General features: G+C 35.4%; 1 protein-coding gene across 7 annotated transcripts in view; it reads left to right on the forward strand.

Annotated features, from left to right (window-relative positions):
• The window catches only part of VEZT (vezatin, adherens junctions transmembrane protein), a 76,776-nt gene extending 69,866 nt beyond the window's left edge, over positions 1-6,910 (forward strand). For 5 of the 7 annotated variants that reach the window (XM_080661182.1, XM_080661183.1, XM_080661188.1 and 2 more), the window contains one exon: positions 2,579-6,910. In XM_080661182.1, coding sequence (XP_080517308.1) covers positions 2,579-3,108 — 530 coding nt within the window. In that variant the 3' untranslated portion in view covers positions 3,109-6,910. Of the gene's footprint in view, positions 1-1,519 lie in introns of all 7 variants that reach the window. The other 2 variants (XM_080661186.1, XM_080661187.1) reach the window with 1 other exon arrangement.
• Positions 6,911-13,760: the final 6,850 nt, after the last annotated feature.

The following is a 13,760-nucleotide window of genomic DNA, read 5'->3' on the forward strand; positions in this document are numbered from 1 at the left end:
ACCTCTTTTATAGCCCAGGTTCTCATTAGATTATGCTCATGTATTATAATAGCCTTAGCTGACTTGCATTTTCAGTATCTTTGTCTTCTAAGCTATCCTTAGAAATAGTGTCTAAGCTTCGAAGATAGCTTCTATCCTTGCAAGCTCTAGATTTTTCTCAAACAGCAAATTGAAAATAGCTCTCTACTTAAAAACCTACAGCAGCCCTGGCCGGTTTGGTTCAGTGGATAGAGCATCGGCCTGCAGACTGAAGGGTCTTGGGTTCGATTCTGGTCAAGGGCACATGCCTGGGTTGCGGGCTCAATCCCCAGTGGGGGGCTTGAGGCAGCCAATCAATGATTCTCTCTCATCATTGATGTTTCTATCTCCCTCTCCCTCCCTCTCTGAAATCAATAAAAACAACAACAAAAAAACCTACTGCAGTGCCCCCTTTTTTATTGTATTACATCTAAACTCCTTTTCCTGGTGTTAAGCCTTTCCATCATATGAGTCCATCAAACCCAATTATACAGATGTCCCACTATTTCTAATATAGATATCTTCCTCCAGTTATATTTATCTAATTAGATTATGGTTCCACAAATTTGCTATTTTTATTCATGAAAAACATTCATACTCATCCCTTTACTAGACATTTCTCTTCTCCAGGCTGTCCTCTCCACCAGTCTCCTCTGTGAATCCTCCAGCCCTGCCGCCTTTCCTACCACTGCAGACCCTCATGCCAGAAGGGCACTGTAGCAAAATGAAAGCAAGTCTGAGCAGCAAAGCATATAGGAGATTAGGATCTTCCTAGAAACAGCAGTAAAAATTGAGTTCCTGTTACCTGCTTATATATTGGGCCTACATAAATCAGAGATTAAGAGCATTAATGTTTTAGGCACTGTTATTTTCTATGCATTGGATTTTTTTTTTTTAATTTTTTAAATTTTTTTGGTCTCTGTAATACAGTCTCCTTAAATAAGGGCTTTATTATCCTTCATAGTATTCATTCAGCAAATTATTTCTTCAACAAGTAGTTCTTAACACATTGTTCATTGTTATATATTCCTAACACATAAATCAAGAAACAAAAATCCCTACACTTCTGGAGGCTTATATTCTAGCATAGTGTTAATACACTTTGTATTACTCTCCAACCGCCCCCCCCCCCATTTAATTAGCAATTATCAGAAATATCAATCAACTTCTAATTTACGGTGCATTCTTTAAACCAGCATATTTATAGATTGAAACTGCATGTAAAGACTGAAAATAGCATTATATATAAACTTGTATCCTTTTTTATTGTTTAGTATTTTCTTCATGTAGCTTTAAAATTATCCTATTGACAATATGGGCAAAGAGAACACTGAGAAATGTGTCTCTTTTTCAGGTACGTGCTTTGATAGTTTACATTTGAAAAGGCAATAATGCTGATTTAATTTGTGAAATTAAGTAAAAAGCTGCTGATACCGTAAAGTGCTTTTCCCATGAAATTTTTCGGTACATCTTCCAGAGTTGTTTTCATCTCTGCCTACAGGGGTAAAGTCCGAATGGAATTAGAGAGGGAAATTCTGCACTGGAACCTGTTGTCGCTGCTTCTCTAGTGGAGTTACTGCAGCTTAGGGATCTGTTTCTTGCAAATGGACACATTTTACAAAATAATTTTTAAATAAACGCCAGATCTTCAAGATGTACTTTTTTATTTCTTCCGCCATGCTTCATAATATATTGTATTGTACTAACCCCTCATACTGGGAGGAGAGACTGCCTAGCAAGCAACCCACTGCCTACTAACTTCAAGAGGGGCTAAATAAAACTTCATTTGCCTTGAAAGGACAACTTCTGCCGTATGGATATATATTATATTTATGTATTATGCTTTGTACAGTAGTTGGTCTTGAGTGCAGATTTTATTTCATTATATATTTTTCTGTGACATTACAAAATGTATAGAAGTTACAGCTTTACTTTCATCAGGGTCTTATTAGGTGGTTGGCAAGTAAATTGAATTGTATGTTACGTTTGTTTTCCAATGCTGTTTTAACTTATTCATATATATGTGTGTGTTGAAAATATTATCTGGATTACTTAGGCTTTTTATCTGACATATTATCAGTGAAAGCCATGCTGCTTATTTTTTAATGCTGTGGTCCTCAAAATTTAGTATGCATCAGTACAAGGTGGAAGGCTTATCAACATAGCTAGTCCCCAACCCCATCTTTCAATTTAGTAGGTCTGGGGTGGAGCCTGAGAATTTGCATTTCTGCCAAATTCCTAGGGGATGCTGACTGATGCTATTAGTTCAAGGACCACTCTTTGAGAACCAATGCTTTGATATTTTGGATAAGAGAATACATGAGGTGTTTTAAAATCTTATCGTAACCCTGTCTCATTTCATTTCTTAGGCATTTTATCTCTCATAAAGTTCTTTGGATTTACAAATTTATATTGATTTTACTAGAAAGTTTTATTTAGCCTTTATTTATTGTTCTTTATAAGAAAAAATCTACTGGGAGTTTACATTAAAGTTTAACTTATTTCTGGGTCCTTAGTTATTATTTTTCTTTCTTTCTTTTTGCTTTTTTTTCCTTTAAAGCTGTGTTGAAATCCTTGTCTCCTGTAGACCCAATGGAACCCATAAGTAATTCAGAACCATCAATGGATTCAGATATGGGGAAAGTTGGTAAAAATGATATTGAAGAAGAAAATAGTAAACCCTCCATAACTGATGATGAAATATGTAGTAGGACTGAGTATTTGTGTGAAAACCCTCTAGATGGTAAAAATAAAGACAATTTTACTCATGAAGGCTTCCTGCAAGGAGCTGAAGGAAGAGCGTGTCTGTGGGAAAGTGAAGATGACTCTAAGCAGGCAGATGTTGGTGACCTGATCACTGCCCATCCAGTTCCCAGGGACTCACCACAGCCCTCCATCAGGCAGAGGCTGGCGAGGCTGCAGCTGTCACCGGATTTTACCTTCACTGCTGGCCTCGCTGCCGAAGTGGCTGCTCGGTCTCTCTCCTTTACCACTATGCAGGAACAGACTTTTGGTGACGAGGAGGAAGAACAATTAATAGAAGAAAATAAAAGTGAGGTAGAAGAAAAGGAAGAACCAAGATTTACATGAAGGATTTTAAATTATTCCTTTTATGAAAGTGTTTTTTAGCTTCAAGACTAGATATTCCACTGGAAAGGGAAAATGAGTGTAAGTTTATTATATATAAAGCTAAGGTATGATTTTACAGGAAGAATCTGGTTTAAACAACTGATCTGAAAATAGTAATTACCTGTATGGCAGATCTTTTAAGACAATAAGAGAAAGGTAAGGGCTCTTGAATAATTGCTGTTTTACTTGCAGCACAACTGATCAGTTTTGGAAATTCTTTAAGTACTTTTCATAACAAATGAATTTCTCATTTCTTGCCAGAATTTGCTATCACAAAATGACTGGGATAATTCTGTCGCAAGAACATATGACTCCTTTTTACTGTTTTCTCACAGTTAATAACTGCAGTTATTATGTTAATAACAAGTTGTTTGTATTTTACTTTTGTTTATACCACGTCCTAAAACAAAGATACAGGTTCTAAATAAAATTTAAAAAAGATCTCATGCAATTGATGTGTACTGGGGTTTGGAACTAAAAAATAATTTTGTTTTAAAAGTACTTGGGTTATGACATGTTTCTTATGTTTTCCTTGTTCATGTGTATTTAGCAGTTAATTTTAAGATTTTTTTTAAAGCGTGCCATTTTAAGGATTATCCTTTTACATTTTTGTGTGTTTACCTTTTTCTGTTTCCATTGCAATCAGAAGAGCTGATTTCAAAGTGGGATCCCTGTCTTTTCATCAGTTTGTCTAGATAAGCAGGCCACCATGCTGCCGATTTCTTGCTTTAGGCTATTCCCTCTCTCCACCTGAATAAGATTCTAGAAACATCCTGTCAGCTTCCTGGAAAGCAATCCTTGTCTCCTTAATACTTCATTTACAAACTACCTCTTAAGAGAGGTTGCTTTCCAAATGGTCCAGTTGCATCTGTTTTGTTTTGTGTTGTGATTACATTTTATTTATTTATTTGTTTGTTTGTTTATTTTTATTGATTTGAGAGAGAGAGAGAGAGAGAGAGGGGGGGGGGGGAAGGGAGAGAAAGAGAAACATTGATTTGTTGTTCCACTTATTCATGCATTCATTGGCTGATACTTGTATGTGTCCTGACAGGAGATCAAATCCACAACATTGGCTTATGGGGGCTACACTAACCAACTGAGCTGCCCTGCCAGGGCCACGATTGCATTTTCAAACAGTGATATTTTCAGGAGTATATTGTTTTTTGAAACCTATAGCTTCCATGTACTGACATAGTGTATAGATGTTATTTGGGGAAAATGTAGGGGTAATTCAATTTATGCTGCTGCCCTAGAAAGAAAATTACATGATGAATCTAAATTGCCTTTAGAGTTAAGAAACACATGCAGACTCCTACAACTTAGCATTTAGAGTAAATTTTCATACCAAAGGGTTTATGGGGGTTTTTCAATAATCTAAATAAATTTATTTTTTATCCTGAGGAAAAACTTGTTTCTGCTTTACATGAATGATAGAGATCCTTTGTATTATAAATTATTCTGCCAGTTGCCAAAAATTCTGTGACATCCATAATTAAGCTCTTAGGAGCAGTTCCTAAGAGTAGGCCTAGTTTACAACTCAGAAATTTAGAGTTTACTTTCTTTTTTTCAATCCTCGCCTGAGGATATGCTTCATAGATTTTAGAGAGAGCGGAGAGAGGAGTGGGAGAGAGATAAACATCCACTGGCTGCCTCCCATAGGTGCCCCAACCAGGGATCAAACCCTTAGTCTAGGTATGTGCCCTGACCAGGAATCGAACCTACAGCCTTTCAGTGTATGGGACAACGCTTCAACCAACTACGCCACCCAGCCAGAGCAAGTTTACTTCCTTTTTAAATTAGTTTGTGAACGCCTTTTTTCCTTGGATTTAGAAGAAATAACTAAGGAAAAATTTGATAATCTTTCTCTTAATCTATAACCTTACACAGGAAGAATTCGAGATTAATACTTTTTAATTTTGTTATATTGTTTTTGTTACACCAGTGTGGGAAAAATATCTTCATAACCTACCAGTTTTATTCAATGCTCTCTAAGGTGATACTTTTTAAATGTGAAGGGCTAATTTAATCAAGAATTTGTAATCTTTGCCCTGGATAGAGCGTCAGCCTGCGGACTAAAGGGTCCCGGGTTTGATTCCGGTCAGGGGCACATGCCTAGGTTTCGGGCTCAATCCCCAGCTGGGGGTCTGCTGGAGGTAGCCAATCAATTATTCTCTCTCATCATTGATGTTTCTATCTCTCCCTCTCCCTTCCTCTCTCAAATCAATAACAATATTTTTTTTAAAAAAAAATTTGTAATTTTCCAGTCTGATCTGTTTTATTCATTAGTTACTTAGTTCACTGAAAATTTGCTTGGTGAAATCATGATATAAGGATCTTAAAATTTTAATTCTATGTTTTTTTGGTGTGTGTAATTTTCAAATTTTCTCTCATCTTTTAAAATATTTCCAAGATAAAATATTATCTTTCCTGTGAAAATTCCTAATTTATAATAATCTAGAAGTCAGTGTTTCTCCATTTTTTTCATGGGGCACCTATATTAGAACAAATTGGAGGTCTTATTTTTAAAATGCAGACGTAGAGCCATCTTCCCAATTATTCTTAGTCATTTTGGAATAAGACCTAGGTGGTGTTTATGCCCAGTAAAAATCTAAGAACCTCTATGTTGGACTTTATGCTTTTTTCCAATGAATACCTGAAGAAGTAAAACATGCCAATGTAATATAAGTAGATATCCTTGTTTGTTACTTTTCTGAGAATATTTCACTTAGTCTTATTAGGCTCTTGACTAGTTTTAATAGCTGCCATCCCACATCCAAAGGAAACCCTCTGGGGAAAATATTTTGTGGGGAAAATTTGTAATTGTGCTTTCCAAGTTTTATAATAATATTTTGAGAGGATAATTCTTATTAGGAGTAATATCCTGACAGCTTTTATCCTTTTTATTTTTAAATATGATATGCTTTCATTGATTTTTAGAGAATAAGGGAGGGAGAGGGAAGGAGAGAGAGAGAGAGAAACATCCACCGGCTGCTTCCCGCACACCCCCACACTGGGGATTGAGTCCGCAACCTGGAATCAAACTAGCGACCTTTCAGTGGATGGGACAGTGCTCAACCAACTGAGCCACACCAGCCAGGGCTGACAGCTTTTAATACGAACATTTCCATAGTTTTAAACCTAGTATTTAATGCAAGAATGTATGAAAACTATTTAAGTCAGTCTTGAAGACAGAATTTTTATGCTTTGTCTATAGTTAGGAAAGTCATGGCAATAAATGATCTGGTGACAATTATATCTTAAATTCTTTTCTTTTCAGCTTTCATTAAAACTACATATCTGGCCTGACTAGTGCCAGACTCTTCCTAGTCTTTGATTTGTGGTCCTCTGCTTATTTTTACAAGTTTTCTCTATTATCTGACTTCATAAGTTAAATCCTCTTTAAGTCTAATTGTACTTACAGCATCTGAATATACTTTATTGGGAAATAATACATTGACTCAAGTTTGAAGTTATGGGAGACAAGCAGGTCAAAAGAAACACATTTAAGGCAAATTAGTAAGGAAATTTAAGAATATTGGCTCAAGGGTTTAATGCAGAAGGATAAGTCTGAGTTTAAATCACAGATCCATCATTTAAAAGCTATGGATATAGCTAACTTAATAACTTCACAGAGTTTTTCCAGCAAAACCCAAATCCTCTAGATTACTATGATGTTTGTGATTTTGACTTCTCAGAAATATGTAAAAGTAAAACTATTGAGGCTAAAAAAAAACAAGATCTGGTTATAAATATATACATAAAATAAGTCAAAAATTAAAAATTGAATTTTCATTAAAAAATAAATAGTAATTCTGACTCACATAATAAAAATGGTAAAGCTTTTAATATTAAAGCATAAAAAGATACAAGTTCTACATTTCACAAAATTATAAATCAAGTGTTAAGGGATCTTGGAGGTCATTTCACTCTTATGACCCCATCACTAATGTAAAATATGAAATATTTGGATAAATTATTGAGAAATCATGTGGGAAGGCTCAATTAATTTGAATTAATCATAGTATATTGTTTCTATACCTAAACAAAACAAGGAAACAGGAACTAAATACCGTAAGATTGGTATAGCTCAGCCAACTCATTATTTGAATTAAAGTAAGTATCATGCCATGAATGACAACTAAACAAAGCATAAAAGTTGATTTATTCTCCCAGTTATATTTATAAAAACATATCTGTGCAATTTACATTATATTAGAAAATGAAGCTAAAAATATTTTAGAGGAGAAAATATGGGGAAATACCCTAAGTATAGTAACAGTTGATTTATCTGTAATCATTAATGATGACTAACTTGTATAAGTTAATTTTTTGGGTAACTGAGGCAAATCCATTTAATAAACTTTTTTAACAGTACAGTGCGAAATTTTCTACAATGTACTTTCTACTCTTTTTCTAGAGTATTTAGGATATAATTAAACTTTTTTGTCATCTTTAAGAACATCAATTATGGGTGGTAATCAGAAACTCGCCCTCAGGAGGCTCCTGAGACATATAATGCCTCTTTCCTGCCTGGTCCTGTATTGCTATGCTTTTGAGTCATGTTTGTTTTTCACAGTTTCTCTGTTTTCCCGTATAATCAGCTGTCACTTTTTGCTCCTGCCTTCTGTGCCTGCATCCTGCACTAGCCCCTAATTTGCTGCTTCTAACCTGCTGTGGACTGGGAAACCAGATTGCCAAGCTTGCTAGAATTGTGTCTAAAATAAGAGTAAGTAGACAGAAAGAAGGCTAAGGGGCTTTTCTGTCAGTGGCGCGCATGGACTTTATGGAATCTGTTTGGCTGTTTAGCATACTTTTGTTTGCCTCTTGGTTCTTTACTAAACTTGCTAAAAACATTTGGTTGTATATGTGATTGCCATATATTTGAAGTATTAATTAGTTTTTATATATTGATATTTCTAGAACTCTCCATTAATGACTTCAGCTCTGAAAGAAAAATTTTACTGACATCCTCGCATAAATCGTTGTGTACATTTTAGGACAATGTTAAACATTTTGTTCTTAGTTGTTCCTAGCATAGTGTATAGACTTAAAACATATAGCACTGTAAACGTGATTTCAACTCTGTTCATCAAGATTTATATTCTAGAACTATTGGTTTGAGACTAAACATGCATGGGTAATTTAGTAGAATTAGCCATGAACTGGGTTTCTGAATTTTGGGGGAGTCATTTTTTTTTATAATATATTTTATTGATTTTTTACAGAGAGGAAGGGGAAGGGATAGAGAGTTAGAAACATCGATCAGCTGCCTCCTGCACACCTCCCACTGGGGATGTGCCTGCAACCAAGGTGCATGCCCTTGTCCAGAATCGAACCTGGGACCTTCCAGTCCGCAGGCCAATGCTCTATCCACTGATAGAGCCAAACCGGTTAGGGCGAGTCATTCTTTATATCCCAGTTTTCTATAGAGCTTAAATTAAACATTAAAATTTTTTGTAATAAGTTTTGAAGGGAATCTTTAAAACTTAATATGCATTGCTATCTTCTTAAACAATATATGAAATGCATTTTATTAAATCTTTTTTGATGTCAAAATGGTCATTATTAACAGTAGTTAATTATGCTGAGATAAACTAATTAGGCATTTAGAGCCATATACCCTTTTCCAAATGGCTCCATTCTGCTCTGCTTTTTTTATTTTCTTGTCTTTGTTTTTTAATAGTTCTAATTTCTCTAGTTTATATTACTGCTTGCTTAAGTGTGCCTTTCTCAGTCCTCATAGTTCCTCTTCTAGTCTGCTTGGTTTTGAAAACAAGGTGGCTAAGACTGCTAGAATAATGTGGGAATTAAGAGTAAATTGACACAGTAAAGACCCAAAAAACTGGATTGTACTAAGTGCATGGATTTTTTAACATCTATTACTTCAGTACCTATTTCATTTCTATCCTGAAAATAAGTGAAGTTACAATCAGTACCTGCTCTCAAAGTAGAAGGGCTTTCATTGTACAAAAGGAACCATTTTGTTTTTATACTTTACCTTTTCTGTATTTCTGTCCTCTAATTTTTTTATTCCTATTAAAACCAGTCCATTCAAATTAGCATTTTCTACAGTACTTTCTCTTTGATCTGGATATCATATGCTGCTAAGAATTTCTTTGGTGAGGTTGTTTTGTAATGTTGTTTTATTTTTATTTTTAGAGAAGTATATCTGCATTTCCAAAACATGAAGTAGGTTGAGCCCTGGAAAATAAGAAAACTTTTATTATTGATATCACAGAAGACATTATCTTTATTTTCATTCAATTAATTGTATGTTAAAAGCTTGCCAAAAGTTATCAATGTTAGAATGATACTTAGATATTTAATGACTAAATTCCCACTGACATTCTATATTTTGCATGTTTAAATTATTACTTAATGTGTTAAGTAATCAAGCATGATAATTTTCCTCTCGAATGAAAAATAAATATGAAATGTGCATGTTATAATGTTTGTAAGTAAAATTCAAATCTGTCTAGAAGGGGATATTCTAGCATCTAACAACTTAGTTTTACCAACAGGCCGGTTGTGTTTTAGTAATATGTTAAAATCAGTCTGCTTATTTTATGGCCATGCCCCATAGTCAGCTTTCCATTATTCATGCTATTGGAAGGGAATTATGACACAACAGTTATTAAAAAACAGGTAATCCAAATAGTTTCTTGAGTTGAGACTGCTATTACAGCATAGAGAGTCATGATGCCAAACTCTTGGTGGTACAAGGAGAAAATTTCTCTTTGAGTATAGTTATGGGATGAAAGTGATTCTACTCATTGTAATGGCTTAAACCAAAAAAAAAAAGAAAAAAGAAATGAATACAAGATCCACATATACAAACAATTAACATGAATGAGTTGATTTTATGAATATCCTAAAATGTGTGATGAATTAAAGTGCAAATGATATTTTTAATGCTATATTTTAAAATATGTTAACTGTCAGCAGTTAAATTTGTTTATTTCATTCCCATTTACTGAATTTCATTTGGCACATACCAAACATGTTATTGCAATAGTACAGTGTTTAACTTGTGTGTACTTCTTTTTTTTTTTTTTTAATATATTTTATTGATTTTTTACAGAGAGGAAGGGAGAGGGATAGAGAGTTAGAAACATCGATGAGAGAGAAACATCGATTCAGCTGCCTCCTGCACACCCCGTACTGGGGATGTGCCCACAACCAAGGTATATGCCCTTGACCGGAATCGAACCTGGGACCTTTCAGTCCTCAGGCCAATGCTCTAGCCACTGAGCCAAACCAATTAGGGCTAACTTGTGTGTACTTCTAATTGCACGTTAAAAGTGGGTATATTCTATGAAATATTGTTGTAGAAATAGATATTTCCTCTCATGTTTGTATCTTAAATAGTTTCTCAAAATATATTACTATAAGTTTATTCTTTTATAGTATCTTTTCCCTCCCAAGTAAGTTCTAAATTAACTCCATTTCTTTTTTTTTTTTTTTTTTTTTTTTAAATATATTTTATTGATTTTTTACAGAGAGGAAGGGAGAGGGATAGAGAGTTAGAAACATCGATCAGCTGCCTCCTGCACACCTCCTACTGGGGATGTGCCCGCAACCAAGGTACATGCCCTTGACCGGAATCGAACCTGGGACCTTTCAGTCCGCAGGCCGACGCTCTATCCACTGAGCCAAACCGGTTTCGGCTTAACTCCATTTCTTAATCAAAGTATTTTCTGCACTTATATCAACCTGAAGTACCTTCTGTTCATACTATGACTTCAGTAATACTCACTCAGGCACAGGAGTAATATTCTGATTCACATAATAAAAGTGGTAAAGCTTTTAAAAATGGCAACATGCAGAAAGCTCCAGAACTGTTACACCTATTCCTTAAAAGGTTGGCATGTGGTCCTCAGACAGCCTTGAAGGTCCACATGAGTGAAAAGCCTAGACGTCTGAGCTGAAAGCACTCCCAAGGAGTTTGGTTTTGTTTGGGTTTGTTCTAGGTATGGTCCCAGGGATCCCAGATCAAACCAGGCCCCTGGGCCTATCCTAGAACCAACCTAAACTCGCGCATCATTCCTGGACGATCAAGAGTATGAAGACTGAAGATAACCTGAGGTTTATAAGACATCCTTCATCCATCAGGACTCAGTTTTTTGTATGTGTGCCTACATTTTAGCAAGAATTGATTGGTTAAGCCTTCTAAAATTAGAAGGATGGGAATGGATAACAAGATAAAGTATTACTAGTCATTGACATAGTAATTTATCACAATAGAACAGTGATATGTAATATATTGTTAATAATTGCCAATGAGGAGAACTGTACTTGTAGCTTTTATTATTGGATCTCTATTTTTAGGTTAAGCAACTTAGCCACCAAAAGACATTCTCTTTCAAATTAGTTATTTGTTTTTGTTTTTCTCAGAGTTTCTACTCAATATCAGTCTCATTTAACTAATTGTTGATAGTTTCTGAAAGACATTGGTCTTTGCCTCTGGCTCCAGTGCTAGTAATTTTAAGCTCTCATTTTTGGAGACTGCCTTTTTCTTTTACTCTTTTGAATCTACCACATTGCTTTGAACTCGCTTTTTGAGATTCAGATCTGGGAAGAAACTTAGCATCATTTGTAGACACACCATCCTTTGTGGGACACATTGTAGGCTACATTGCAGAATCTGCTGTCGATGAAAACATGCTAGGGTGATAGAGTGGAAATGGGCTAATACCTCACATTTTACAAAGGTATTTTGTCAAATAGTATGTTTCTTGATTTTTCATTCCCTGTTACTCTGGATTTTTAAAATATTCTGACCTCGTTGACTCATTACATGTTCTTACATCAAAACTGTGACATTGCTATAGCCACATATATGTTTTTGTTTAATTTGGAGGACAGGATATCAGAAAAGGATTGAAATGGCCCCAAATCCAAAGGGTCATGATGCACATTGAGAATGTATACTTTGGGTAATACTGACATTTCTATAGGTTTAGACCCTCTTTGAAATAATTGCTGACTAATCAGGGACTCCACATGTGAAAGGAGCTAAAATATGTACTATTCCTCCAAGCCCGGTCACGCCAGAAAAATTGGGTCAATGGTTATCCTTTAAAATACTAAAGAACTCAACCCTACAATTAGTTCTGTACTACATTCATTACAGAGATGCTTCATCCCATGAAATCTATTATTTTTTGCCTGGTAAATCGTATATATATATATTCACCCTTCTCTCTCAATGTTTTCCTTTTTGCACAGTGTCTTCCTGTTTGCATAAGTCAAAACACTATACATGCTACTATGTGTATATTTCTCTTAATAGACTGGATAGAATGATCTTTGGATTTTGATTCCTTTTAAATCCAAGTGATTTAAATGCTTTTATTGACTTATTAGAGGCCCAGTGCATGAAAACTCATGCACTGGAGGGGGGGTCCCTCAGCCCAGCCTGCCCCCTCTCACAGTCCGGGAGCCCTCAGGGGCGGGGGGCAACCCGATCAGGGGAAGGTGACACCCCCTCACACCTCTGCTGCTGCCACTGCCAGCACCTCAGCCAGCCCTGGTTACCTGAGCCTTGGGCAGCCGCCATCCGAGGCTTGCCTGTGCCTTGGGCTGGCCCTGGGCGGCTGGGGGATTGAGGGGATTGGGCGCCGCCATCTTGTGGCTGTGGGTGCCGCCATCTTTGAGGGCATGGCAGTCAATTAGCATAATCCCTCCTTATTGGCTGTGGGCGCCACCATCTTTGTGACGGTGTGAGGGTCAATTAGCATATTCCTTCTTTATTAGATAGGATAATATACTTTAATTCTTCTCATTTATCTTTATCTAATGAACTATGTAGAATTACATAGGTGAGCCTTATATATGGATTCTTATAGAATTTATGACTTTTTGTATTCACCTAAATACAAAAATGTTGTAACATCAGTAATCTTGTATCAATGCACTGACCTGTGAGCATATTTAACTGTATTTCTGAACATAGTCAGAAGTGTGTGAACCCATCTTATGTGTATGTACAATGTGTTTCCAGTGTTTGGGGGCCTTTGCACTCTCTCTTTTAACGTTGTTAAATATGAACCCTGCAAATGGGAAATTTATGAACTGTCTTACAGAGTTCAAGCTTGTTAACCCAGTAAGTTTCCAAAGTCGGCCTTCACTTCACATACTTTGGGAGTGTTAGGTATTTTTTTTTAATATCATTTGAAAATATTCTTTCAGAGATATTTTAATTTTTTCTTTTTGACTATTTATGTTTTATATAAAACTACTCACCCTTCCTGAAGACTTGAGATTATCATTTTTAACACAATACTTTCTGTTATAGATTTATATATTTTATTATACTGCATTTTTGTCAGCTGTTTTAAAATACTTTATAAGAACCCAATAGTAGGTTTGTATATGTCTGTATTATTTTTGTTCCTCCTAAGCTTAAGAAGACCCTAATAAAATCTGTACTTCTTTGTATCTTTTTTGTGTGTATCTTTTTTATTCTGGTGTTTGCAACATGAATTAGCCAAAGGTGAAATTCTTTGTCTTTCTTCTGTCCCTATTTTTCTTGTATTACTGTTTTTCAGAATTTGTTCATATACCCATAGAAGACAGCAGTTGTCTAAGAAAGCCCTGGATTCATTGGTCTA

The sequence above is a fragment of the Plecotus auritus genome, assembly GCF_963455305.1.
Source record: "Plecotus auritus genome assembly, chromosome: 3".
NCBI classification, from domain to species: Eukaryota; Metazoa; Chordata; class Mammalia; order Chiroptera; family Vespertilionidae; genus Plecotus; species Plecotus auritus.